Source organism: Orbicella franksi, chromosome 13 (genome assembly GCF_964199315.1).
Source record: "Orbicella franksi chromosome 13, jaOrbFran1.1, whole genome shotgun sequence".
In the NCBI taxonomy this organism is placed as follows: Eukaryota; Metazoa; Cnidaria; class Anthozoa; order Scleractinia; family Merulinidae; genus Orbicella; species Orbicella franksi.
In genome coordinates this window covers 24332235-24359818 of record NC_138157.1, presented here as the reverse complement: position 1 = coordinate 24359818, position 27584 = coordinate 24332235, and the positions used below count along the sequence as shown (strand labels likewise).

The 27584-nt window shown below is 39.1% G+C and overlaps 1 protein-coding gene across 1 annotated transcript; it reads right to left on the bottom strand.

The window, feature by feature from the left end:
• Positions 1-13846: 13846 nt before the first annotated feature.
• On the bottom strand, positions 13847-15598 carry LOC145465127 (uncharacterized). The gene has a single exon (XM_081448899.1). The coding sequence runs from the start codon at positions 15596-15598 to the stop codon at positions 13847-13849; it is 1752 nt and encodes a 583-aa protein (XP_081305025.1).
• Between the last annotated feature and the right edge of the window lie 11986 nt (positions 15599-27584).

The following is a 27584-nucleotide window of genomic DNA, read 5'->3' as shown; positions in this document are numbered from 1 at the left end:
GACCTCTAAAATACAGTTTAGAAATACTTGAAACTTTCCATTTTAGCGAAAACGGACATAAATTGTTGATTTGCCTTTTATAGCTAACAATTGCATCAGAAAAACAGTTTTATCTCTTAACAGCTGAAAAGTCTTCACACTGCACATTTGAGCCAAATAGCACGAGAAATGTCGATTTTCGTTTCATACCTTCGCATAGCCTCTAAAACACATTTTTTCTCTACTAACAGCTGTAAAGATTTACACGTGCTTTTGTGAGCAAGGATTGAGGTAAAATGACTATTTTCGCTATAAATGTCAAATTGCATGAAAAACGCACTTTTAGCTCTTTCAAGCTGTATAGACTTGACATTGTACATTGGAGCGAAAAGGCACGAGAAATGTCAATTTTTGCTTCACGTATTACAATTGCGTCTAGAAGAAGTTTTAGTCAATGGAAACTGTAAATACGTGAAACTGCACATTTGAGGGAAACCGGACAGAAAATGACCATTTTCGCCTTTCAACCAGCTATTGTATCAGAAACACAGTTTTAGGTAAAGACATTTATAGTAACTTGAAGCTGGATATTTTAGCGAAATCGTCCGAAAAATGTTCATTTTTATTTCCTGCCTTGGAATTGCCTGTAAAATAAATCTTTGTCTACTTGCAGTCTTTAAGACTTCAAGATACCTTTTTGAACGATAATGCAAGTAAAATGACTATTTTCGATTAATACCCTTAAATAATCTTAGAAACGCAGTTTCAGCTATTAAAAGCCGTAAAGACTATAGAAACTCTCTATTTCAACGAAATCGCAAGAGAAATGTCAATTTCCCTTTATAGCTCCCAATCACCTCTAAAACACAGTTTCGCCACTTAAAGCTGTAAATACTGGAAACTTCTCAGTTGAGCGAAAAATTGGAGCGATAAATTGTCGATTTTCCCTTTAAACCTGACAATTGCATCAGAACTACAGTTTTAGCCACTATAAGCTGAAAAGTCTTAAAACTGCACATTTGATTCAAATAGAACGAGAAATGTCGATTTTTCGTTTCATGCCTCACAATAGCCTCTAGAACACAAGCTTTCTTTTGCTTGAAGATAGATGTAAAGTGACGATTTTCGCTTTATATACAAAAATTTCGTCAGAAATGGAGCTTTATCTACTAGAGGCTGTAACAACTTGACACTATACATTGGTGCGACATAGCACGAAGAATGTCACTTGTCGATTTATATCTGACAATTGCCTCTGAAAGACAGTTTGAGTCACTAAAAACGGTAAATACGTGAAACTTCACATTCGAGAGAAACCGGACATAAAATCACCAGTTTCGCTTTTTGCCTAGCAATTGCATCAGAAACACAGTTTTAGCTACTTAGGAGTCTTTTTGCTGGATATTTTAGCGAAATTGTCCAAAGAATGTCGATTTGTATTTCCTGCTTTGGAACTTGCTGTAAAGTACATTTCTTTTTCTATTTGAAGCTTTTAGGACTTCAACCTGCCTATTTGAATTCAAATGTATGTAAAATAACGAGTTTTGCTTAATATTCTCAAATTGCCTCGGAAACGCAGGTCATTTTCTACAAGCCGTAAAGACTGTCAATTTTCCCTCATACCTCCCTTTACACTTTAAAACTGTAATTACCTGTAACTTTACATTTCGGCAAAAATAAACATCAAATGATGATTTTGCTTTAGACCTAACAATTGCATCGAACGCACAATTTTCTGCTAAGAACAGCTAAAAACTGTTAAAATGTCCATTCTCGCTTGCGGAAGAAATTTCAATTTCTGCTTCTTGTATCACAATTGCATCAGAAAGATAGTTCTGATTAATTGACCTTCACATGTCATGAGCCAGCTTAAAATTCACCATCTTTATCAACTTATCACTACCCACGATGACTTCGATAGCGTTGATCCTAGCAGTATGCAGGGCACCTGTCATATATGAACTCAGTTAAATAACCCTGCTCTCCATGAGTTCTCGTAGCTCAGTGGATAGAGCGCCCGCCCCCGTGTTTGGGACGTCATGGCTTGGATTCTTGTCGGGGACTCACAATTTTTTTGTTGTCCCGCGCTCGTGTTATGTTCATTAATTTACCTTCACAATTTGACGGTATTAGGCCAAAAACGCTATTTTACGCGCATTTTATTTCAAATAGGCAGGTTGAAGTCTTAACAGCCTTAAGACGAAAAAAATGTGTTTTAGAGGCTATTCATAAAATGACAATTTTCGCTTTTTACCGAACAATTGCATAAAAAAAAACAGTTTTAGCTGCTAACAGCTTAAAAGGGTTTAAACTGGAAATAGTCCGAAGAATGTCGATTTTTATTTCCTGCCTCGGAATTACCTGTAAAATATATTTTTTTTGTACTTAAGGCTTTTGAAACTTTAACCTACCTATTTTAACGATAAAGCATGTAAAATGACGTTTTTGGATTTATACTCTTAAATTGCCTTAGAAACGTAGTTTTAGCTATTACAAGCTTTAAAGACTGGAAACTGCATATTTCAACGAAATCGCAGGAAAAATCTCCATTTCGCTTTAAAGCTCCCAATCATCTCTGCCTGTAAAATACATTTTTTTTCTACTTAAGGATTTTAAGACCGGGTTTACCAGAGGACCAGGCAGGAGTAATACATGCTATCTCTCCTTTTTGGATGAAACTTTGCCAGATTGAAGGTACTACCCAACAGCTCTAAAAGACAAAGTGGGCCGGCTCTGTGACTTTTGCCTTAGGAGTTAGACTACCCCCTGGTTTTTTGCCCAAAATCCCTAAAATGTCACTAAAATAAGCATGAGATTTAAACACCGTTCTTGCTTACAGAATACATTGTAGTTTTTTTGTATTTCACAAAAATAAAGATTGGACCTATCTTAGTTTAAACCAGGAATTGCAAGTCATTTGAAGTGACAGGTGCCAATCAAGGGATGTCATTTCCTACCCATGTCACGCAACATTTAGCTATAAGGCAAATTAGCTCAAATTCTGACTCAAATATTGCTTAAGCCCAACTTTCTAAATCAAAAGTAATTTCATCACAGTTTAGAGTCTCTGTTGGCCTGATGAAATCAAGAATGACATTTTTGGCATCTGTTATTTTTTGGCAACAAAAGCTGTTCAAACAAGATGACAAGAGGCTAGTTTTAACAAAGAGAAAAGGGCGAAATCTAAAAATACTAGATATTATAGAATCAGTTTATTAAAGTTATTTCTGTGTTTATGTCATTAACAAAGTCTTTGAATATTATTTTGGGCAGTGGAAGCTCAATAAATGCAAAACTCTTTGCAATGTCCCTTAACCCTCGAAGATACAAGGCGGGGGGTGGGGTGGATGCCATTCCCCTGAGAAGGTATTTTCAAAATTTTGAAAAGACGATTTACTCTAAGGGGCTGAAACTTTCGTTAGCTGTTGATTCAGCCTTCGCGGATATTTTGATATGTCAATTGTGTGTCCATCATCTTTTATGTTTCCATAGCAACCACTAGTTTCATGTAGGTTTGGCCAAAAATCAACTTTTTTGACATAATTGTGTATTTTTTCCAGTTTTCTTCATCAAATTCCAGAATTCACCAATTTGTACATTTCATAAGCATTCTGGCTTGAGTTTATATCAATTTCCATTATTTCTTGACTTTTTAATAAAAAAGTAAAATCCAAGACGGCGGATCGACGATGGCGGGTCAAGTGACGTTATTTGGCATCAGATGACGTCACAACCAACAACATTATGGTATCATTTTGTGGAACAAGCTCAGGGCTGTCTAATTAATGTAAATTTATTTCGCTGTGCCTAAACAGAGTGCAAACCCAAAAGGGTTCCATCCATTTCCCCCTTATACGACAGCGGGGGTAGGAGTTAGCTTGTACATCCGAGGGTTAAAACCACCGTGCAAAACACCTAAATTCTAATTTCCAGAATTTAAATATGGGAATAAAGGGCCGTGATGTTAACATTCTAAAAAATTGACTAGTTAGATGAGAGTTTTTCTGGGCAAATCTCACTTTTTAGATTACCCTTGAAACCCTGCTCGAGCATCATGGGCGGGTCACACGACGTCGACAAAAACAGCATCGGACCAGACCGGACCGGATCACGGATCGGACCCCGGATCGGATCAAGCAAAAAAAAATCAAGATTCAAAATTCAAAATTTTGTTGAGCAAATTACAGAAGAGTGACTACTGTGAGCAGAACGTTTCATTTAAATCAGCTGTGATATTCCTTTATTCTTTTATAACATTAAGCCAACTGGGAGCTGCTTATAGATGAATATTTTTCAGGCTGTTGGGTTTTGATTGCGATGATCAATCATGTCTTCATATCTTTCTCCGCAGTTCAGATATATGATGTTTCGTATATTCGCTTGCATCAAAGGTAAACTGTCATGAAACGAGTCAGCATGGTAATAATAGGACGAACGTATGAATCGAAACATAAAAAGTAAAAACACTTAAAAATTAAACACCTGATGATTTCAAACAATTTCCGGTCCGTTTCTGAGACAGGTCTATACTTTTACAAGATGTGAGTTTGGAATGCCATATTTCGTACTGGAATAAAATGAAACAAACCATTTGTATTTCAAGGAAATATATCTGTTTTACAAAAAATTATAGGAATAACATCGATAGTGTGAACGATAACGCAACCCGGGAATAAACAACATTTTAGGAGTCACGTCCCGAGTTTGAGAGTCATTTTGAGGGTCGTAAAGAGTTGCCTTTATGTGGAATAAAACCTAAAATGATCGTGTTCTCGGATAGAAAGCACTTAAGAGGCAAGAACAAATCAAAATGGAATGAGGATCGTTAAGGGTGGCAAAGATTAACGAGGACTGCAAATGTACGAACTTGAAAAACTAGGTTAGTCTTTTCAAGATGTGCAAATCGTGACGTAACTCCTCTAAAGCAAGTCATGTCCATAAGCTTTCGTACGTAAGCTTTCTCATTAACTGTAACGCTAACTGTAACACTCACATCTGACACGAAAAGGAAGCCGAGAATTGGCTACTGATACTAACAGAAATTTCAAAAACGAGAATAGGAGGTTCACCCAAGCTTCGAGCCAACTAACGTTCAAATATAACTACATCTGCCTGTTCATTACAATTGAAATTTGTCATAAATTAGGCGCTTATGTGGCTTTTTAAATGACCTCTTGTCATTCTCAGTAATTAACATGTCATTGCGTCAAATTCGGGATTTTTATTTTTATTTAACATATTTTAGTGTTCTACTTTTATTTTTTATTTATTATGATCTTATAAACGATTTAATTGTTTTTTTCTTTGACACTTTTTTTTTTCTGTGATCCGATCCGTGATCCGATCCGCTATCAGGTCCGTGATCCGATCCGTTATCCTGTCCGGTCCGGTCCGATCTACGTTTTGTCGACGCCGCGGGTCACATGCTTGATGTTGCAATTGATTATTGTCAACTCTTACTTTACACTTGGCATACAAACTCATCAATCCTGAGAGGTATTCTTTGCTGACATTATTGTTTGCCCTGATATATTAACTCTTGAGCTGACCCAATGAATATCTATTTCATGGGAATCGAGTTAAAAAACATCTATGCTTTTTTTACTTTGCTGCATCAGGCAGGCAAGTAAATCTTAATTAGTATAAAGATAAACATTGTGCATATAATTTTGAAAGCATGGGAACAAGAACCAAAGACCTTGATCAGCAACAAATAATATCACTAAGTGATAATTAATAGTCTGTTGTTGTTATTGTTATTATTTATTACATTTATTTGTATTTATTGCTGTTATTATTTATTATTTATTCCCACTGTGTAAGGAATTTCAATTTCTATTGATAGATGTGCACACTCCAATGATAAGAATGGCTTCGATGTTTTGGTCAACTGTAATTTTTTTCAAAGAAAAGCTCGACAATACCGGATGTTACGTTTGTTCTCATTTCATCCACTCACTTCCCAACCTTAGAGAGTGCATAGGCATTAAGATCGTCAGATATGATTTCAGTGATCCACAGGCTGGAAAGGTCCTCTGTGACAGAGAAATTGCCACAGTGCAGAGGCATGTGCGTTGTAACATAAATGAAGGCCACGACATTAAAAGTGCTAGTGATATCCTATGCCGGGTTAAGGGTTGTAAGGCATCAATAATATTGTTAAGACTCAAGAGTCAGGCTAGACCTTGAAGCACACAATGTTTGCAATCTGTCTCTAAAATTTTTTAGCTTCAAGTCCGGAGGTTTGAAAGTGTACAAGGCTTATGATATGGGCCCTGGTAAGCGTTTCACACCTGCACATGAGGAATGGATTTGAAAGACCTCAAAGGCCTACAGACTTATTAATAGATCAGCCCTCAAATGTACTGCAAGAGACTGCTACTTTTACAGCCAGGGGTTTCACAATTGTCAGCTCCAACAGCCTCAGTCTAGGCATAGTTAATAGAAGGGGATTATTATGAAACTCAACAAAGTTCTTTGTTGTATGTTTTTGTTCTCTTTTTTGGCCTTGACCGTGTGCAAAACATAATTGTTGTATACCATTTACCAAGTAACTGCCCAATAGAAGCGTTTTGGTTACGCAATTCATGCATAGCGTATGAGTGCAAAAAAAGATTTTGCACGGTCGTGGACCTTCCAACACAAATCTTGGCGTCTTTGTTTGCTCCTTTGATGTTTGCCGGGCTTCATAACCATTCCCCTCTATTAGCTATGGTCTAAGACCTTGCAATCTATTGAAGAAGAGTCACGAGTTGTTAAAGCAACAAGAGTGTATTCCTCCTACCCTGAAGAGGGATTCATAAAAGCATAGCAGTCTTTTGAATTCTGCAGAGACACTTGGATGCGGGCAAACACGTAATGAAGTTAGAGAGGAAAAAGACATAGACAGCATCAAGATAAAATGGGTTGAAATCCCAAACGTCCTTTAGTGATCATGATCCACGTGAGAAATCTCAAAGGGATGGGTCTAAAAACATCACGAAGTGGAACCCGAAAAGAACATTCAGGACGAAAGTGTAGTGAATGAGTGCAGTAAGATGAGAGTGTGCAAGACAGTAGTGGCAGGAAAATGGCCATTAAAGGAGAGTAGCTTGCTGCAGATCAAATAGCCCAGTACTTCAGCATGTTGTCTGTAATGTACAGAAGTGGCCGACCAGCCATACACTAGGCGTATCTGAATCCGTCTCAAGATGAACCAGAAAAGATCTTGACCAGGCTTGCAGTACGAAGACAGTACTACTTGCCAGCTACTTTACCATCCACCATATAGAATATGTAACATAGTCTTGTGACCAGAAAAACAAATCACTTATTTCACAGCGCCATGGAGCTATGGATATACTCAGGAGGTAACTGGGCAGAAAAGAAAACGATAGCCAAGAGCCACTCAAGCTTGTTGACTGCCTAGAAAAATTTAAAAAGTTCAACTGGGCCAAACCTTGTTAAACCTAAGACACTGGGGCCGTCTATGTTGTCATGTGTGCTCGCTTGGACGCTAGGTTTCCGATAATTTCAGCTACAAGATCTTCTCGAAGCTCAATTTTTCCTCAGAATTGCAATTTTTTTCAGACATCTTCTTACTCGCAGACATGCAATCATTTACGATGTGTTGTGCTAACATCTTTGAGGTATAACCTTTATCTGCGGTTAATTCAGTATAGGAACTTTCAGAAGAAAACGCATTTACATAAAAGCTAGCTAAAGCTCAATCTCACAGTTGAAGTATTATATACAAACTGTACGTGTTTACCAAGATTACTTGTATGCCTGATGCAGAAAAATGAAAATTTCAAGGGGTTTTTGACCTCGGAATGAGGGCAAACAATAATTTCCGCGAAGAATACTTCTCAGCATTGATGAGTTTGCATGCTGAGTGTAAAGTAAGAGTTGACAATAACCAATTGTAAGATCAAGTATTTGACCTGTGATGATTGAGTAGGGTTTCAAGAGTAATCTAAAAAGCAAGATATGCCGAGAATACTCTCATGTAACTAGTCAATGTTTTAGAATTCAAACATCCTGGCTGTTTATTCCCATATTTAGATTTTACGAATAGAATTTAGGTGTTTTGCATTGTCATTTAACCCTTGGACGTACAAGCTAACTCGTACCCCCGCTGTGGTATAAGGGGGAAATGGAAGGAACCCCTTATGGTTTTTGTTCTGTTAATGCAGAGAGCACTAAGCTTATATTGATTGGATAGCCCCGAGCTTGTTCTACAAAATAATACCATATTCAATGGCTGTGATGTCGTAATTTGAAATGGCGTCATTTGACCCGCCATCGTCGATCTGCCATCTTGGATTTTACTTTTTTCGTAAAAAGTCAAGAAATATTGGAAATTGATACAAAATCAAGCCAGAATGCTTATGAAATGTACAAATTGGTGAATTCTGGAATTTGATGAAGAAAACTAGAAAAAAACACAGATTTATGTCAAAAAAGTTGATTTTTGGCCAAACCTACATGAAACTAGTGGTTGCTATGGAAACATAAAAGATGATGGACACACAATTGACATATCAAAATATCCGCGAAGGCTGAATTAACAGCTAATGAAAGTTTCCGCCCCTTAGAGTAAATCGTCTTTTCAAAATTTTGAAAATACTTTCTTAGGGGAATGGCATCCACCCAACCCCCCGCCTTGTACCTTCGAGGGTTAAGGGACATTGCAAAGAGTTTTGCATTCATTGAGCTTCCACTGCCCAAAATAATATTCAAAGACTTTGTTAATGACATTAACATAGAAATAACTTTGATAAACTGATTCTATAATATCTAGTATTTTAGATTTCGCCCTTTTCTCTTTGTTAAAACTAGCCTCTTGTCATCCTGTTTGAACAGCTTTTGTTGCCAAAAAATAACAGATGCCAAATATGTCATTCTTGATTTCATCAGGCCAACAGTGACTCTAAACTGTGATGAAATTACTTTTGATTTAGAAAGTTGGACTTAAGAAATATTTGAGTCAGAATTTGAGCTAATTTGCCTCACAGCTAAATGTTCCGTGATATGGGTAGGAAATGACATCCCTTGATTGGCACCTGTCACTTCAAATGACTTGCAATTCCTGGTGTAAACTAAGAAAGGTTCAATCTTTATTAGTGTGGAATACCAATAAAATGCAATGTCTTCTGTAAGCAGGAGCGGTGTTTAAATCTCATGCTTATTTTAGTGACATTTATACGGATTTTGGGCAAAAAACCAGGGGGTGGTCTAACTGCTAAGGGAAAAATCACAAAGCTGGCCCACTCTGTCTTTTAGAGTTGTTGGGTAGTACCTTCAATCTGGCAAAGTTTCATCCAGAAAGGAGACATAGCATGTATCACTCCTACCTCGTTCTCTGGTAAATTCGGTCTTAAGACTTCAACCTACCTATTTGAACGATAAAGCATGTAAAATGACGATTTTGGATTTATACTCTTAAATTGTCTTAGAAACGCAGTTTTAGCTATCACAAGCTGTAAAGACTGGAAACTGCATATTTCAACGAAATCTCAAGGAAAATCTCCATTTCGCTTTATAGCTATCAATCACCTCAAAAATACAGTTTAGAAATACTTGAAACTTTCCATTTTAGCGAAAACGGACATAAATTGTCGATTTGCCTTTTATAGCTAACAATTGGATCAGAAGAACAGTTTTAGCTCTTAACAGCTGAAAAGTGTTCAAACTGCACATTTGAGCCAAATAGCACGAGAAATGTCGATTTTCGTTTCATACCTTCGTATAGCCTCTAAAACACATTTTTTTTCTACTTAAAGCTCTAAAGATTTACACGTGCTTTTTTGAGCAAGGATTGAGGTAAAATGACGATTTTTGCTATAAATGTCAAATTGCATGAAAAACGCAGTTTTAGCTACTTTCAGCTGTAAAGACTTGACATTGCACATTGGAGCGAAAAGGCACGAGAAATGTCAATTTTTGCTTCACGTATTACAATTGCGTCTAGAAGAAGTTTTAGTCAATGGAAACTGTAAATACGTGAAACTGCACATTTGAGGGAAACCGGACAGAAAATGACCATTTTCGCCTTTCAACCAGCTATTGTATCAGAAACACAGTTTTAGGTAAAGACATTTATAGTAACTTGAAGCTGGATATTTTAGCGAAATCGTCCGAAAAATGTTCATTTTTATTTCCTGCCTTGGAATTGACTGTAAAATAAATCTTTGTCTACTTGCAGTCTTTAAGACTTCAAGATACCTTTTTGAACGATAATGCAAGTAAAATGACTATTTTCGATTAATACCCTTAAATAATCTTAGAAACGCAGTTTCAGCTATTAAAAGCCGTAAAGACTATAGAAACTCCCTATTTCAACGAAATCGCAAGAGAAATGTCAATTTCCCTTTATAGCTCCCAATCACCTCTAAAACACAGTTTCGCCACTTAAAGCTGTAAATACTGGAAACTTCTCAGTTGAGCGAAAAATTGGAGCGATAAATTGTCGATTTTTCCCTTTAAACCTGACAATTGCATCGGAACTACACTTTGAGCCACTATAAGCTGAAAAGTCTTGAAACTGCACATTTGATTCAAATAGAACGAGAAATGTTGATTTTTCGTTTCATGCCTCACAATAGCCTCTAGAACACAAGCTTTCTTTTGCTTGAAGATAGATGTAAAGTGACGATTTTCGCTTTATATACAAAAATTTCGTCAGAAATGGAGCTTTATCTACTAGAGGCTGTAACAACTTGACACTATACATTGGTGCGACATAGCATGAAAAATGTCACTTGTCGATTTATATCTGACAATTGCCTCTGAAAGACAGTTTGAGTCACTAAAAACGGTAAATACGTGAAACTTCACATTCGAGAGAAACCGGACATAAAATCACCAGTTTCGCTTTTTGCCTAGCAATTGCATCAAAAACACAGTTTTAGCTACTTAGGAGTCTTTTTGCTGGGTATTTTAGGGAAATTGTCCAAAGAATGTCGATTTGTATTTCCTGCCTTGGAACTTGCTGTAAGCTACATTTTTCTTTTTCTTGAAGCTTTTAGGACTTCAACATGCCTATTTGAATTCAAATGTATGTAAAATAACGAGTTTTGCTTAATTTTCTCAAATTGCCTCGGAAACGCAGGTCATTTTCTACAAGCCGTAAAGATTGTCAATTTTCCCTCATACCTCCCTTTACACTGAAACACACAGTTTGGGAACTTAAAGCTGTAATTACCTGTAACTTTACATTTCCGCAAAAATGAACATCAAACGATGATTTTGCTTTAGACCTAACAATTGCATCGAACGCACGGTTTTCTGCTATGAACAGCTGAAAACTGTTAAAATGTCCATTCTCGCTTCATATCTTCAAATTGCCTGTAAAAGAACGGTTTATTTACTTCAAGGTCACGAAAATTGATGCGAAAAACCGATTTTCCCTTTATAGCGTTAATTTGCCTAAGAAACGCAGTTTTAGTTCCTTTGACCATTGAGGACTTGACACTGCATATAAGAGCGAAATTGCTGAAGAAATTTCAATTTCTGCTTCTTGTATCACAATTGCATCAGAAAGATAGTTCTGATTAATTGACCTTCACATTTCATGAGCCAGCTTAAAATTCACCATCTTTATTAACTTATCACTACCCACGATGACTTCGAGAGCGTTGATCCCAGCAGTATGCAGGGAACCTGTCATATATGAACTCAGTTAAATAACCCTGCTCTCCATGAGTTCTCGTAGCTCAGTGGATAGAGCGCCCGCCCCGTGTTCGGAAGGTCATGGCTTGGATTCCTGTTGGGGACTCACAATTTTTTTGTTGTCCTGCGCTCATGTCATGTTGATTAATTTTCACCTTCACAATTTGACGGTATTAAGCCAAAAACACTATTTTACACGCATTTCATTTCAAATAGGCAGGTTGAAGTCTTAACAGCCTTAAGACGAAAAAATGTGTCTTAGAGGCTATTCATAAAATGACAATTTTCGCTTTTTACCGAGCAATTGCATAAAAAAAAACAGTTTTAGCTACTAAAAGCTTAAAAGGTTTTAACTGGAAATCGTCCGAAGAATGTCGATTTTTATTTCCTGCCTCGCAATTGCGTGTAAAATACATTTTTTTCCTACTTAAGGCTTTTAAGACTTCAACCTACTTATTTGAACGATAAAGCATGTAAAATGATGATTTTAAATTTATACTCTTAAATTGTCTTAGAAACGCAGTTTTAGCTATTACAAGCTGTAAAGACTAAAAACTGCATATTTCAACGAAATCGCAGGAAAAATCTCCGTTTCGCTTTAAAGCTACTAATTACCTCTAAAACACAGTTTAGAAATACCTGAAACTTTCCATTTGAGCGAAAACGGACATAATTGTCGATTTCCCTTTTATGGCTAACAATTGCATCAGAAGAACAGTTTCAGCTCCTAACAGCTGAACAGTCTTCAAACTGCACATTTGAGCCAAATAGCACGAGAAATGTCGATTTTTGTTTCATACCTTCGTATAGCCACATTTAACACATTTTTTTTCTACTTAAAGCTGTAAACTTTTACACGTGCTTTTTTGGGTAAGCATTCATGAAAAATGACAATTTTCTCTTTACATCTTAAATTGCATGAAAAACGCAGTTTTAGCTACTTTAAGCTCTAAAGACTTGACAATGCCCATTGGAGCGAAAAGGTACGATCAATGTCAGTTTTTCCTTCACGTATCACAATTTCCTCTATAAAAAGTTTTAGTCAATAATGTACTATACACATCTTAATTTGTTAGCAACAACCCAAGGGATTTCCAGGTGGTCCTGCGGGATGGGCTGCGCGCGGCTGATCCAGGGTCGCATCTGGCGGTCGTAAGTTCAAGTCTCAATATGTTATTAAAGGGGTTATTCTCGAACGGCTTGGGGGTCGAATAACTTCTCCCCCGATTGAGATTCGAACTCGGGCCGGGAAGAAAATCCCAGCCACGCCCAACATTTTTGTTGCTTTAATTAATCCATTGACTTATTTAGTTAGAATTTTTGGGGTTTTTTTTTTAGCCGCTTTGGTTTATTTTTTATTTTTTTATTGATTGATTGATTTTTTAAATTTCTTTTTCTTTTTATTTCTTCGTCTTCTTCGTTTTTTTTCCAAGCTGTTTGGTGCCGCAATAGTTTTTCTTAAATTGATTGACTGATTTTTGGATTTTTTGGATTTTTTCCAATTTGTTTGTATTTTGCTGTCGCTGTTGTGGTTGATGTTTCGGGTAAACGTTTCCCGTATTGCCGTCCATCTAACAGATTTATTTTCTGCGTTATCGAGACTTGTTTGCTTTCAGTCTAAGCTTTGCTTTTCCCGAACTTTAAGAGTTTTAAGACCGAAGCAGTTGAGGGCCTAAACGATTTGTTAGTGGGAAGCAATTCCATGACTCGGTTTTCCAGCGGCCAATAGCGACATAAACAATTAACATGGGCCAACCTCTGGCTTAGGCAGAATACATATTGGCTGGTTTTCTTGAAATGTCGTTAATTGAGGATGTAGAAGGCTTTATGCGACCTCGAGAGAAGTGGTCGATCAGCTCAGCTACATGAATTTTTTTAATTTTTTTAATTTTTTTAAATAATTTTTTAAAAAATTTTTTTTTAAAAATAATACTAGTGAGCAGCACTTCAGCAACAGATCTTGTCAACTTGCTTTATTTTCTCCGACCGGTTTCGTCTGATGATACAGACTTCATCAGGGAGTTTGAACAAGATACATAAAGGAACTTATTTTATTCCTATTCTTTAGAGTACAAATCACGTTCCGACTAGGGTGTGAACAGCAAAAAACACCTACAAAATTGCGTGCAGGATATGACTAAAATCCTGCGAATGTGCAATGTATAGTTTTGGGGCTCACGGATTTAACGTTAAATCCGTGAACCCCAAAAAACGTTTACTTACATAGATGTGCTAACGTATTGGTAGATTTATAACTAACAATAGAACTAAGGTTCGGTAAATGCTTAAGAATAACTTTTTTGATTCCAACATGACTGCAGTTAAACGTGGATTTGAACACCACTGTGCTATGTCTAGATAACCGACCAGGCTTAGAGAACCATTTACTCCTGTTACTATAGTTTATCTCCCTGAAAACGGGTAGTAAAAACCTAGCTGGATAACCCCAAAGGCGTAAGCGCTTCCAGAATAGTTGACGTGTGTCATCGAATGAGCGAAAAGTCGAGCTATTTCTGGCGTAACGCATGAGCTCGCCTTTGATAAAAGCTTTCTTGTTGCTAGCGGGGTGAAATGACTCATATGGTATATACAGATACTTGTTAAGCGGTTTCTGAAAAGTAGAGTATTGCAGTTTGTTTATGACAGAATCTTTGAAAAGTAGCAAATCTAGAAAGGAAATCTTTGAATCGCTAATTTCGTAAGTTATCTTAATGCGTTCATCCTTAGTATTAATGGCACTGAGAAATTCAAGGAGGGTCTCCCGAGGGCCTTCCCAGATGACAAAAATATCATCGATAAAACGCTTGTAGAGGGTTAAATTTCGAGAATACAATTCAATAATATCCCTCTCGTGATAATACATAAAAGCGTTTGCGGCTGTAACCGCGAAGGGAGTACCCATGGCGATACCAAACGTTTGATGGTATATATCGCTACTAAATTCAGATTTAAGGAAATTATTTTCAAAGATTACACGAGTTAACTGAACCAAGAGAGGTGTTTGCGCTACCTTGCCCTCTCTAAGCAAGAGGTCAAGAGTAATAATTGCTTTCTTTGTGTCAATGTTTGGATAGAGTGATGACACATCCGCCGTAACAAGAAGGCAATTTGCGGGTAGCTCAACTTTCTCTAAACATTGGATCAGTTCACCCGAGTCACGCAAAACCGTAGGCATAGTGATGTTTGGTTTGACTAATTCGTCAACAAAAATACTAATGGGCCTAGTGATATAAGAGTGAGAAGCCGCGATAGGCCTCCCAGCTATAGGTGACTTATGAATCTTAGGAATAATATAAAATTTAGCAGGATCGATACTCCTAGGACTGTCGTCTAGGCTACGGAGGAACTTGAGAGAGTTGGGTGGTAAAAATCTAGAGTAACTATTTACAAGTTTATCTCTGGTCTCAATTACCTTTTGACGTCTAAATGTCCAGTCATCTTTTGTGACTTTAGCATACGATTTAGTGTCATTGAGGTGTTTAAGAGTCTCTTTTTCTACCCAGTCTGTGGATACGAGAGCAGGTCCGAGGTTTTTGTCTGTGGCTAAGACCCGAACCGTGGGGTTTTCCTTCAGCTCGCGTAATCCTCTCCGTTCGCCAAACGTCAGATTGTTTGTCCAACGCGGCGGGGTCTGGTTAAAGGTCTCCAGTAGCTCTAGACGGATTTTATACAGGTTTTCTTCGAGGTCAGGATCTTCCCGAGGCGGATTCCATCCTGTTTTAACGTACAGTTTAGGATTGAAGTCCGGGTCATCAGGTTGATCAGCAAATTTGTAATGCAGACGGACGCTACGACAGAAATCCTGTATTTGATTGTCAAAAACACAAACGGCAGGCGGTCTAAGCGTAGGTCTAAATTTAAGACCTAAGCCAAGAGTTCGTGACTGCTCTGGGGCGAGAGTGACATTTGAAAGATTGTGAAATTCCAAATTCCGTGGTAAAAGGTCCAAAATCGGTTTTTTTGCCATTTTGTCAAGCCATTTAGAGTAACTGTCTCTCGCATCTCCTTTACGACGCCGTTTCCGCGGCCTTTCCCGTTTTTTGAATTCTGGCGACGAGAAACAGAGGGAGAGCGGCTATCAGAAAACCTGACATTGGGTTTTTTGGGCTGTCTCCGCTGTTTAGATCGACTTCGTCTCCCTTGTGCACTTTTGGCTGCGGGCGAGGGGTTACGCGGGTTACAGGCATCCTGGCTCGAATCTTGACGGCGTTGTTGTTTCCGATTTCTGGAGCTTGATCTATTTTTACCACGGCTTTTGGAATTTTTTCGAGGCGGTGGAGCTGTATTTCCTGGCGGAGAAGCTGGGTTGAGCTTAGAAACTTCCTGTCGCACGGCACGTTGCACCAAAACACCTACAAAATTGCGTGCAGGATACGACTAAAATCCTGCGAATGTGCAATGTATAATTTTGGGGCTCACGGATTTAACGTTAAATCCGTGAGCCCCAAAACTATACATTGCACATTCGCAGGATTTTAGTCATATCCTGCACGCAATTTTGTAGGTGTTTTTTGCTGTTCACACCCTAGTCGGAACGTGATTTGTACTCTAAAGAATAGGTATAAAATAAGTTCCTTTCTGTATCTTGTTCAAACTCCCTGATGAAGTCTGTATCATCAGACGAAACCGGTCGGAGAAAATAAAGCAAGTTGACAAGATCTGTTGCTGAAGTGCTGCTCACTAGTATTATTTTAAAAAATTTAAAAATTTTTAAAAAAAATTAAACAAAAAAGTTGTGCAGTACCGCTTAACTTGGCAGACATAGCGATATCTTTGAATTGAATAAGCGCGCAATGACAAGCAGCATTCGCCAACGATACTCAGCAATTACAATTAGTTTTGAAGTGTATGTTTGTTTTCAAATTTCCAAGCGTTACCTTTTGGCTTGCTAACTGTCTGGAATCCTGTCCGAATACGCCTCAATTTGGGCTGAAAAATGCGCAATTCTGGCTGACGACGGTAAGGAATATATAACGCTGGAGTTTCTAGCCTCAGGTCTATAACTAGCAGAATACAGTCCCACTCTTTGACTAAGCGGAAGCGGAAACTAGCATATCAGCACGTACTATACACATCTTAATTTGTTAGCAACAACCCAAGGGATTTCCAGGTAGTCCTGCGGGATGGGCTGCGCGCGGCTGATCCAGGGTCGCATCTGGCGGTCGTAAGTTCAAGTCTCAATATGTTATTAAAGGGGTTATTCTCGAACGGCTTGGGGGTCGAATAACTTCTCCCCCGATTGAGATTCGAACTCGGGCCGGGAAGAAAATCCCAGCCACGCCGAACATTTTTGTTGCTTTAATTAATCGATTGACTTATTAAGTTAGAATTTTTGGGTTTTTTTTTTCAGCCGCTTTGGTTTATTTTTTATTTTTTTTATTTACTGATTTATTGATTGATTGATTGATTGATTTATTGATTTAGTTTTTTTAAATTTCTTTTTCTTTTTATTTCTTCGTCTTCTTCGTTTTTTTCCAACCTGTTTGGTGTTGCAAGTGTTTTTCTTAAACTGATTGACTGATTTTATGGAATTTTTGGATTTTTTGGAATTTGTTTGTATTTTGTTGTCGCTGTTGTTACGTTGTTTATGTTTCGGGTAAACGTTTCCCGTATTGCCGTCCATCTAACAGATTTATTTTCTGCGTTATCGAGACTTGTTTGCTTTCAGTCTAAGCTTTGCTTTTCCCGAACTTTAAGAGTTTTAAGACCGAGGCAGTTCAGGGCCTAAACGATTTGTTAGTAGCAAGCAATTCCATCAGTCGGTTTTCCAGCGGCCAATAGCGACATAAACAATTAACATGGACCGACCTCTGGCTTAGGCAGAATACATATTGGCTGGTTTTCTTGAAATGTCGTTGATTGAGGATGTAGAAGGCTTTATGCGACCTCGAGGGAAGTGGCCGATCAGCTCAGCTACATCGTGTATGGATAAATTGTAGCAAACACCGCATAGGAAAACACCCGTTCTCGTTCGCAGTGAGTCCACCAACTGTAAGCAAATCTTAAGTTGTGCGGTACCGCTTAACTTGGCAGACATAGCGATATCTTTGAATTGAATAAGCGCGCAATGACAAGCAGCATTCGCCAACGATACTCAGCAATTACAATTAGTTTTGAAGTGTATGTCTGTTTTCAAATTTCCAACCGTTACCTTTTGGCTTGCTAACTGTCTGGAATCCTGCCCGAATACGCCTCAATTTGGGCTGAAAAATGCGCAATTCTGGCTGACGACGGTAAGGAATATATAACGCTGGAGTTTCTAGCCTCAGGTCTATAACTAGCAGAATACAGTCCCACTCTTTGACTAAGCGGAAGCGGAAACTAGCATATCAGCACGTACTATACACATCTTAATTTGTTAGCAACAACCCAAGGGATTTCCAGGTAGTCCTGCGGGATGGGCTGCGCGCGGCTGATCCAGGGTCGCATCTGGCGGTCATAAGTTCAAGTCTCAATATGTTATTAAAGGGGTTATTCTCGAACGGCTTGGGGGTCGAATAACTTCTCCCCCGATTGAGATTCGAACTCGGGCCGGGAAGAAAATCCCAGCCACGCCGAACATTTTTCTTGGTTTAATTAATCCATTGACTTATTTAGTTCTAATTTTTTTTGGTTTTTTTTAAGCCGCTTTGGTTTATTTTTTATTTTTTTATTGATTGATTGATTTTTTAAATTTCTTTTTCTTTTTATTTCTTCGTCTTCTTCGTTTTTTTTCCAAGCTGTTTGGTGCCACAATAGTTTTTCTTAAATTGATTGACTGATTTTTGGATTTTTTGGATCTTTTCCAATTTGTTTGTATTTTGCTGTCGCTGTTGTGGTTGATGTTTCGGGTAAACGTTTCCCGTATTGCCGTCCATCTAACAGATTTATTTTCTGCGTTATCGAGACTTGTTTGCTTTCAGTCTAAGCTTTGCTTTTCCCGAACTTTAAGAGTGTTAAGACCGAGGCAGTTGAGGGCCTAAACGATTTGTTAGTGGGAAGCAATTCCATTTCTCGGTTTTCCAGCGGCCAATAGCGACATAAACAATTAACATGGGCCGACCTCTGGCTTAGGCAGAATACATATTGGCTGGTTTTCTTGAAATGTCGTTGATTGAGGATGTAGAAGGCTTTATGCGACCTCGAGAGAAGTTGCCGATCAGCTCAGCTACATCGTGTATGGATAAATTGTAGCAAACACCGCATAGGAAAACACCCGTTCTCGTTCGCAGTGAGTCCACCAACTGTAAGCAAATCTTAAGTTGTGCGGTACCGCTTAACTTGGCAGACATAGCGATATCTTTGAATTGAATAAGCGCGCAATGACAAGCAGCATTCGCCAACGATACTCAGCAATTACAATTAGTTTTGAAGTGTATGTCTGTTTTCAAATTTCCAACCGTTACCTTTTGGCTTGCTAACTGTCTGGAATCCTGTTCGAATACGCCTCAATTTGGGCTGAAAAATGCGCAATTCTGGCTGACGACGGTAAGGAATATATAACGCTGGAGTTTCTAGCCTCAGGTCTATAACTAGCAGAATACAGTCCCACTCTTTGACTAAGCGGAACCGGAAACTAGCATATCAGCACGTACTATACACATCTTAATTTGTTAGCAACAACCCAAGGGATTTCCAGGTAGTCCTGCGGGATGGGCTGCGCGCGGCTGATCCAGGGTCGCATCTGGCGGTCGTAAGTTCAAGTCTCAATATGTTATTAAAGGGGTTATTCTCGAACGGCTTGGGGGTCGAATAACTTCTCCCCCGATTGAGATTCGAACTCGGGCCGGGAAGAAAATCCCAGCCACGCCGAACATTTTTGTTGCTTTAATTAATCCATTGACTTATTTAGTTCTAATTTTTTTTTGGTTTTTTTTTAAGCCGCTTTGGTTTATTTTTTATTTTTTTATTGATTGATTGATTTTTTAAATTTCTTTTTCTTTTTATTTCTTCGTCTTCTTCGTTTTTTTTCCAAGCTGTTCGGTGCCGCAATAGTTTTTCTTAAATTGATTGACTGATTTTTGGATTTTTTGGATTTTTTCCAATTTGTTTGTATTTTGCTGTCGCTGTTGTGGTTGATGTTTCGGGTAAACGTTTCCCGTATTGCCGTCCATCTAACAGATTTATTTTCTGCGTTATCGAGACTTGTTTGCTTTCAGTCTAAGCTTTGCTTTTCCCGAACTTTAAGAATTTTAAGACCGAGGCAGTTGAGGGCCTAAACGATTTGTTAGTGGGAAGCAATTCCATGACTCGGTTTTCCAGCGGCCAATAGCGACATAAACAATTAACATGGGCCGACCTCTGGCTTAGGCAGAATACATATTGGCTGGTTTTCTTGAAATGTCGTTGATTGAGGATGTAGAAGGCTTTATGCGACCTCGAGAGAAGTTGCCGATCAGCTCAGCTACATCGTGTATGGATAAATTGTAGCAAACACCGCATAGGAAAACACCCGTTCTCGTTCGCAGTGAGTCCACCAACTGTAAGCAAATCTTAAGTTGTGCGGTACCGCTTAACTTGGCAGACATAGCGATATCTTTGAATTGAATAAGCGCGCAATGACAAGCAGCATTCGCCAACGATACTCAGCAATTACAATTAGTTTTGAAGTGTATGTCTGTTTTCAAATTTCCAAGCGTTACCTTTTGGCTTGCTAACTGTTTGGAATCCTGCCCGAATACGCCTCAATTTGGGCTGAAAAATGCGCAATTCTGGCTGACGACGGTAAGGAATATATAACGCTGGAGTTTCTAGCCTCAGGTCTATAACTAGCAGAATACAGTCCCACTCTTTGACTAAGCGGAACCGGAAACTAGCATATCAGCACGTACTATACACATCTTAATTTGTTAGCAACAACCCAAGGGATTTCCAGGTAGTCCTGCGGGATGGGCTGCGCGCGGCTGATCCAGGGTCGCATCTGGCGGTCGTCAGTTCAAGTCTCAATATGTTATTAAAGGGGTTATTCTCGAACGGCTTGGGGGTCGAATAACTTCTCGCCCGATTGAGATTCGAACTCGGGCCGGGAAGAAAATCCCAGCCACGCCGAACATTTTTCTTGCTTTAATTAATCCATTGAGTTATTTAGTTCGAATTTTTTTTTGGTTTTTTTTAAGCCGCTTTGGTTTATTTTTTATTTTTTTATTGATTGATTGATTTTTTAAATTTCTTTTTCTTTTTATTTCTTCGTCTTCTTCGTTTTTTTTCCAAGCTGTTTGGTGCCGCAATAGTTTTTCTTAAATTGATTGACTGATTTTTGGATTTTTTGGATTTTTTTCCAATTTGTTTGTATTTTGCTGTCGCTGTTGTGGTTGATGTTTCGAGTAAACGTTTCCCGTATTGCCGTCCATCTAACAGATTTATTTTCTGCGTTATCGAGACTTGTTTGCTTTCAGTCTAAGCTTTGCTTTTCCCGAACTTTAAGAGTGTTAAGACCGAGACAGTTGAGGGCCTAAACGATTTGTTAGTGGGAAGCAATTCCATTTCTCGGTTTTGCAGCGGCCAATAGCGACATAAACAATTAACATGGGCCGACCTCTGGCTTAGGCAGAATACATATTGGCTGGTTTTCTTGAAATTTCGTTGATTGAGGATGTAGAAGGCTTTATGCGACCTCCAGAGAAGTTGCCGATCAGCTCAGCTACATCGTGTATGGATAAATTGTAGCAAACACCGCATAGGAAAACACCCGTTCTCGTTCGCAGTGAGTCCACCAACTGTAAGCAAATCTTAAGTTGTGCGGTACCGCTTAACTTGGCAGACATAGCGATGTCTTTGAATTGAATAAGCGCGCAATGACAAGCAGCATTCGCCAACGATACTCAGCAATTACAATTAGTTTTGAAGTGTATGTCTGTTTTCAAATTTCCAAGCGTTACCTTTTGGCTTGCTAACTGTCTGGAATCCTGTCCGAATACCCCTCAATTTGGGCTGAAAAATGCGCAATTCTGGCTGACGACGGTAAGGAATATATAACGCTGGAGTTGGTAGCCTCAGGTCTATAATTAGCAGAATACAGTCCCACTCTTTGACTAAGCGGAACCGGAAACTAGCATATCAGCACGTACTATACACATCTTAATTTGTTAGCAACAACCCAAGGGATTTCCAGGTAGTCCTGCGGGATGGGCTGCGCGCGGCTGATCCAGGGTCGCATCTGGCGGTCGTCAGTTCAAGTCTCAATATGTTATTAAAGGGGTTATTCTCGAACGGCTTGGGGGTCGAATAACTTCTCCCCCGATTGAGATTCGAACTCGGGCCGGGAAGAAAATCCCAGCCACGCCGAACATTTTTGTTGCTTTAATTAATCGATTGACTTATTTAGTTAGAATTTTTGGGGTTTTTTTTTTAGCCGCTTTGGTTTATTTTTTATTTTTTTTATTTACTGATTTATTGATTGATTGATTGATTTATTGATTTAGTTTTTTTAAATTTCTTTTTCTTTTTATTTCTTCGTCTTCTTCGTTTGTTTCCAACCTGTTTGGTGTTGCAAGTGTTTTTCTTAAACTGATTGACTGATTTTTTGGATTTTTTGGATTTTTTGGAATTTGTTTGTATTTTGTTGTCGCTGTTGTTACGTTGTTTATGTTTCGGGTAAACGTTTCCCGTATTGCCGTCCATCTAACAGATTTATTTTCTGCGTTATCGAGACTTGTTTGCTTTCAGTCTAAGCTTTGCTTTTCCCGACCGTTAAGAGTGTTAAGACCGAGACAGTTGAGGGCCTAAACGATTTGTTAGTGGGAAGCAATTCCATTTCTCGGTTTTCCAGCGGCCAATAGCGACATAAACAATTAACATGGGCCGACCTCTGGCTTAGGCAGAATACATATTGGCTGGTTTTCTTGAAATTTCGTTGATTGAGGATGTAGAAGGCTTTATGCGACCTCGAGAGAAGTTGCCGATCAGCTCAGCTACATCGTGTATGGATAAATTGTAGCAAACACCGCATAGGAAAACACCCGTTCTCGTTCGCAGTGAGTCCACCAACTGTAAGCAAATCTTAAGTTGTGCGGTACCGCTTAACTTGGCAGACATAGCGATGTCTTTGAATTGAATAAGCGCGCAATGACAAGCAGCATTCGCCAACGATACTCAGCAATTACAATTAGTTTTGAAGTGTATGTCTGTTTTCAAATTTCCAAGCGTTACCTTTTGGCTTGCTAACTGTCTGGAATCCTGTCCGAATACCCCTCAATTTGGGCTGAAAAATGCGCAATTCTGGCTGACGACGGTAAGGAATATATAACGCTGGAGTTGGTAGCCTCAGGTCTATAATTAGCAGAATACAGTCCCACTCTTTGACTAAGCGGAACCGGAAACTAGCATATCAGCACGTACTATACACATCTTAATTTGTTAGCAACAACCCAAGGGATTTCCAGGTAGTCCTGCGGGATGGGCTGCGCGCGGCTGATCCAGGGTCGCATCTGGCGGTCGTCAGTTCAAGTCTCAATATGTTATTAAAGGGGTTATTCTCGAACGGCTTGGGGGTCGAATAACTTCTCCCCCGATTGAGATTCGAACTCGGGCCGGGAAGAAAATCCCAGCCACGCCGAACATTTTTGTTGCTTTAATTAATCGATTGACTTATTTAGTTAGAATTTTTGGGGTTTTTTTTTTAGCCGCTTTGGTTTATTTTTTATTTTTTTTATTTACTGATTTATTGATTGATTGATTGATTTATTGATTTAGTTTTTTTAAATTTCTTTTTCTTTTTATTTCTTCGTCTTCTTCGTTTGTTTCCAACCTGTTTGGTGTTGCAAGTGTTTTTCTTAAACTGATTGACTGATTTTTTGGATTTTTTGGATTTTTTGGAATTTGTTTGTATTTTGTTGTCGCTGTTGTTACGTTGTTTATGTTTCGGGTAAACGTTTCCCGTATTGCCGTCCATCTAACAGATTTATTTTCTGCGTTATCGAGACTTGTTTGCTTTCAGTCTAAGCTTTGCTTTTCCCGACCGTTAAGAGTTTTAAGACCGAGGCAGTTCAGGGCCTAAACGATTTGTTAGTAGCAAGCAATTCCATCAGTCGGTTTTCCAGCGGCCAATAGCGACATAAACAATTAACATGGGCCGACCTCTGGCTTAGGCAGAATACATATTGGCTGGTTTTCTTGAAATGTCGTTGATTGAGGATGTAGAAGGCTTTATGCGACCTCGAGGGAAGTGGCCGATCAGCTCAGCTACATCGTGTATGGATAAATTGTAGCAAACACCGCATAGGAAAACACCCGTTCTCGTTCGCAGTGAGTCCACCAACTGTAAGCAAATCTTAAGTTGTGCGGTACCGCTTAACTTGGCAGACATAGCGATATCTTTGAATTGAATAAGCGCGCAATGACAAGCAGCATTCGCCAACGATACTCAGCAATTACAATTAGTTTTGAAGTGTATGTCTGTTTTCAAATTTCCAAGCGTTACCTTTTGGCTTGCTAACTGTCTGGAATCCTGTCCGAATACCCCTCAATTTGGGCTGAAAAATGCGCAATTCTGGCTGACGACGGTAAGGAATATATAACGCTGGAGTTTCTAGCCTCGGGTCTATAACTAGCAGAATACAGTCCCACTCTTTGACTAAGCGGAACCGGAAACTAGCATATCAGCACGTACTATACACATCTTAATTTGTTAGCAACAACCCAAGCGATTTCCAGGTAGTCCTGCGGGATGGGCTGCGCGCGGCTGATCCAGGGTCGCATCTGGCGGTCGTAAGTTCAAGTCTCAATATGTTATTAAAGGGGTTATTCTCGAACGGCTTGGGGGTCGAATAACTTCTCCCCCGATTGAGATTCGAACTCGGGCCGGGAAGAAAATCCCAGCCACGCCGAACATTTTTCTTGGTTTAATTAATCGATTGACTTATTTAGTTCTAATTTTTTGGGGGTTTTTTTTAAGCCGCTTTGGTTTATTTTTTATTTTTTTATTGATTGATTGATTTTTTAAATTTCTTTTTCTTTTTATTTCTTGGTCTTCTTCGTTTTTTTTTCCAAGCTGTTTGGTGCCGCAATAGTTTTTCTTAAATTGATTGACTGATTTTTGGATTTTTTGGATTTTTTCCAATTTGTTTGTATTTTGCTGTCGCTGTTGTGGTTGATGTTTCGGGTAAACGTTTCCCGTATTGCCGTCCATCTAACAGATTTATTTTCTGCGTTATCGAGACTTGTTTGCTTTCAGTCTAAGCTTTGCTTTTCCCGAACTTTAAGAGTGTTAAGACCGAGGCAGTTGAGGGCCTAAACGATTTGTTAGTGGGAAGCAATTCCATGACTCGGTTTTCCAGCGGCCAATAGCGACATAAACAATTAACATGGGCCGACCTCTGGCTTACGCAGAATACATATTGGCTGGTTTTCTTGAAATTTCGTTGATTGAGGATGTAGAAGGCTTTATGCGACCTGGAGAGAAGTTGCCGATCAGCTCAGCTACATCGTGTATGGATAAATTGTAGCAAACACCGCATAGGAAAACACCCGTTCTCGTTCGCAGTGAGTCCACCAACTGTAAGCAAATCTTAAGTTGTGCGGTACCGCTTAACTTGGCAGACATAGCGATATCTTTGAATTGAATAAGCGCGCAATGACAAGCAGCATTCGCCAACGATACTCAGCAATTACAATTAGTTTTGAAGTGTATGTCTGTTTTCAAATTTCCAAGCGTTACCTTTTGGCTTGCTAACTGTCTGGAATCCTGTCCGAATACCCCTCAATTTGGGCTGAAAAATGCGCAATTCTGGCTGACGACGGTAAGGAATATATAACGCTGGAGTTTCTAGCCTCGGGTCTATAACTAGCAGAATACAGTCCCACTCTTTGACTAAGCGGAAGCGGAAACTAGCATATCAGCACGTACTATACACATCTTAATTTGTTAGCAACAACCCAAGGGATTTCCAGGTAGTCCTGCGGGATGGGCTGCGCGCGGCTGATCCAGGGTCGCATCTGGCGGTCGTAAGTTCAAGTCTCAATATGTTATTAAAGGGGTTATTCTCGAACGGCTTGGGGGTCGAATAACTTCTCCCCCGATTGAGATTCGAACTCGGGCCGGGAAGAAAATCCCAGCCACGCCGAACATTTTTCTTGGTTTAATTAATCGATTGACTTATTTAGTTCTAATTTTTTGGGGTTTTTTTTTAAGCCGCTTTGGTTTATTTTTTATTTTTTTATTGATTGATTGATTTTTTAAATTTCTTTTTCTTTTTATTTCTTGGTCTTCTTCGTTTTTTTCCAAGCTGTTTGGTGCCGCAATAGTTTTTCTTAAATTGATTGACTGATTTTTGGATTTTTTGGATTTTTTCCAATTTGTTTGTATTTTGCTGTCGCTGTTGTGGTTGATGTTTCGGGTAAACGTTTCCCGTATTGCCGTCCATCTAACAGATTTATTTTCTGCGTTATCGAGACTTGTTTGCTTTCAGTCTAAGCTTTGCTTTTCCCGAACTTTAAGAGTGTTAAGACCGAGGCAGTTCAGGGCCTAAACGATTTGTTAGTGGGAAGCAATTCCATGACTCGGTTTTCCAGCGGCCAATAGCGACATAAACAATTAACATGGGCCGACCTCTGGCTTACGCAGAATACATATTGGCTGGTTTTCTTGAAATTTCGTTGATTGAGGATGTAGAAGGCTTTATGCGACCTGGAGAGAAGTTGCCGATCAGCTCAGCTACATCGTGTATGGATAAATTGTAGCAAACACCGCATAGGAAAACACCCGTTCTCGTTCGCAGTGAGTCCACCAACTGTAAGCAAATCTTAAGTTGTGCGGTACCGCTTAACTTGGCAGACATAGCGATATCTTTGAATTGAATAAGCGCGCAATGACAAGCAGCATTCGCCAACGATACTCAGCAATTACAATTAGTTTTGAAGTGTATGTCTGTTTTCAAATTTCCAAGCGTTACCTTTTGGCTTGCTAACTGTCTGGAATCCTGTCCGAATACCCCTCAATTTGGGCTGAAAAATGCGCAATTCTGGCTGACGACGGTAAGGAATATATAACGCTGGAGTTTCTAGCCTCGGGTCTATAACTAGCAGAATACAGTCCCACTCTTTGACTAAGCGGAAGCGGAAACTAGCATATCAGCACGTACTATACACATCTTAATTTGTTAGCAACAACCCAAGGGATTTCCAGGTGGTCCTGCGGGATGGGCTGCGCGCGGCTGATCCAGGGTCGCATCTGGCGGTCGTAAGTTCAAGTCTCAATATGTTATTAAAGGGGTTATTCTCGAACGGCTTGGGGGTCGAATAACTTCTCCCCCGATTGAGATTCGAACTCGGGCCGGGAAGAAAATCCCAGCCACGCCGAACATTTTTCTTGGTTTAATTAATCGATTGACTTATTTAGTACTAATTTTTTGGGGGTTTTTTTTAAGCCGCTTTGGTTTATTTTTTATTTTTTTATTGATTGATTGATTTTTTAAATTTCTTTTTCTTTTTATTTCTTGGTCTTCTTCGTTTTTTTTCCAAGCTGTTTGGTGCCGCAATAGTTTTTCTTAAATTGATTGACTGATTTTTGGATTTTTTGGATTTTTTCCAATTTGTTTGTATTTTGCTGTCGCTGTTGTGGTTGATGTTTCGGGTAAACGTTTCCCGTATTGCCGTCCATCTAACAGATTTATTTTCTGCGTTATCGAGACTTGTTTGCTTTCAGTCTAAGCTTTGCTTTTCCCGAACTTTAAGAGTGTTAAGACCGAGGCAGTTGAGGGCCTAAACGATTTGTTAGTGGGAAGCAATTCCATGACTCGGTTTTCCAGCGGCCAATAGCGACATAAACAATTAACATGGGCCGACCTCTGGCTTAGGCAGAATACATATTGGCTGGTTTTCTTGAAATTTCGTTGATTGAGGATGTAGAAGGCTTTATGCGACCTCGAGGGAAGTGGCCGATCAGCTCAGCTACATCGTGTATGGATAAATTGTAGCAAACACCGCATAGGAAAACACCCGTTCTCGTTCGCAGTGAGTCCACCAACTGTAAGCAAATC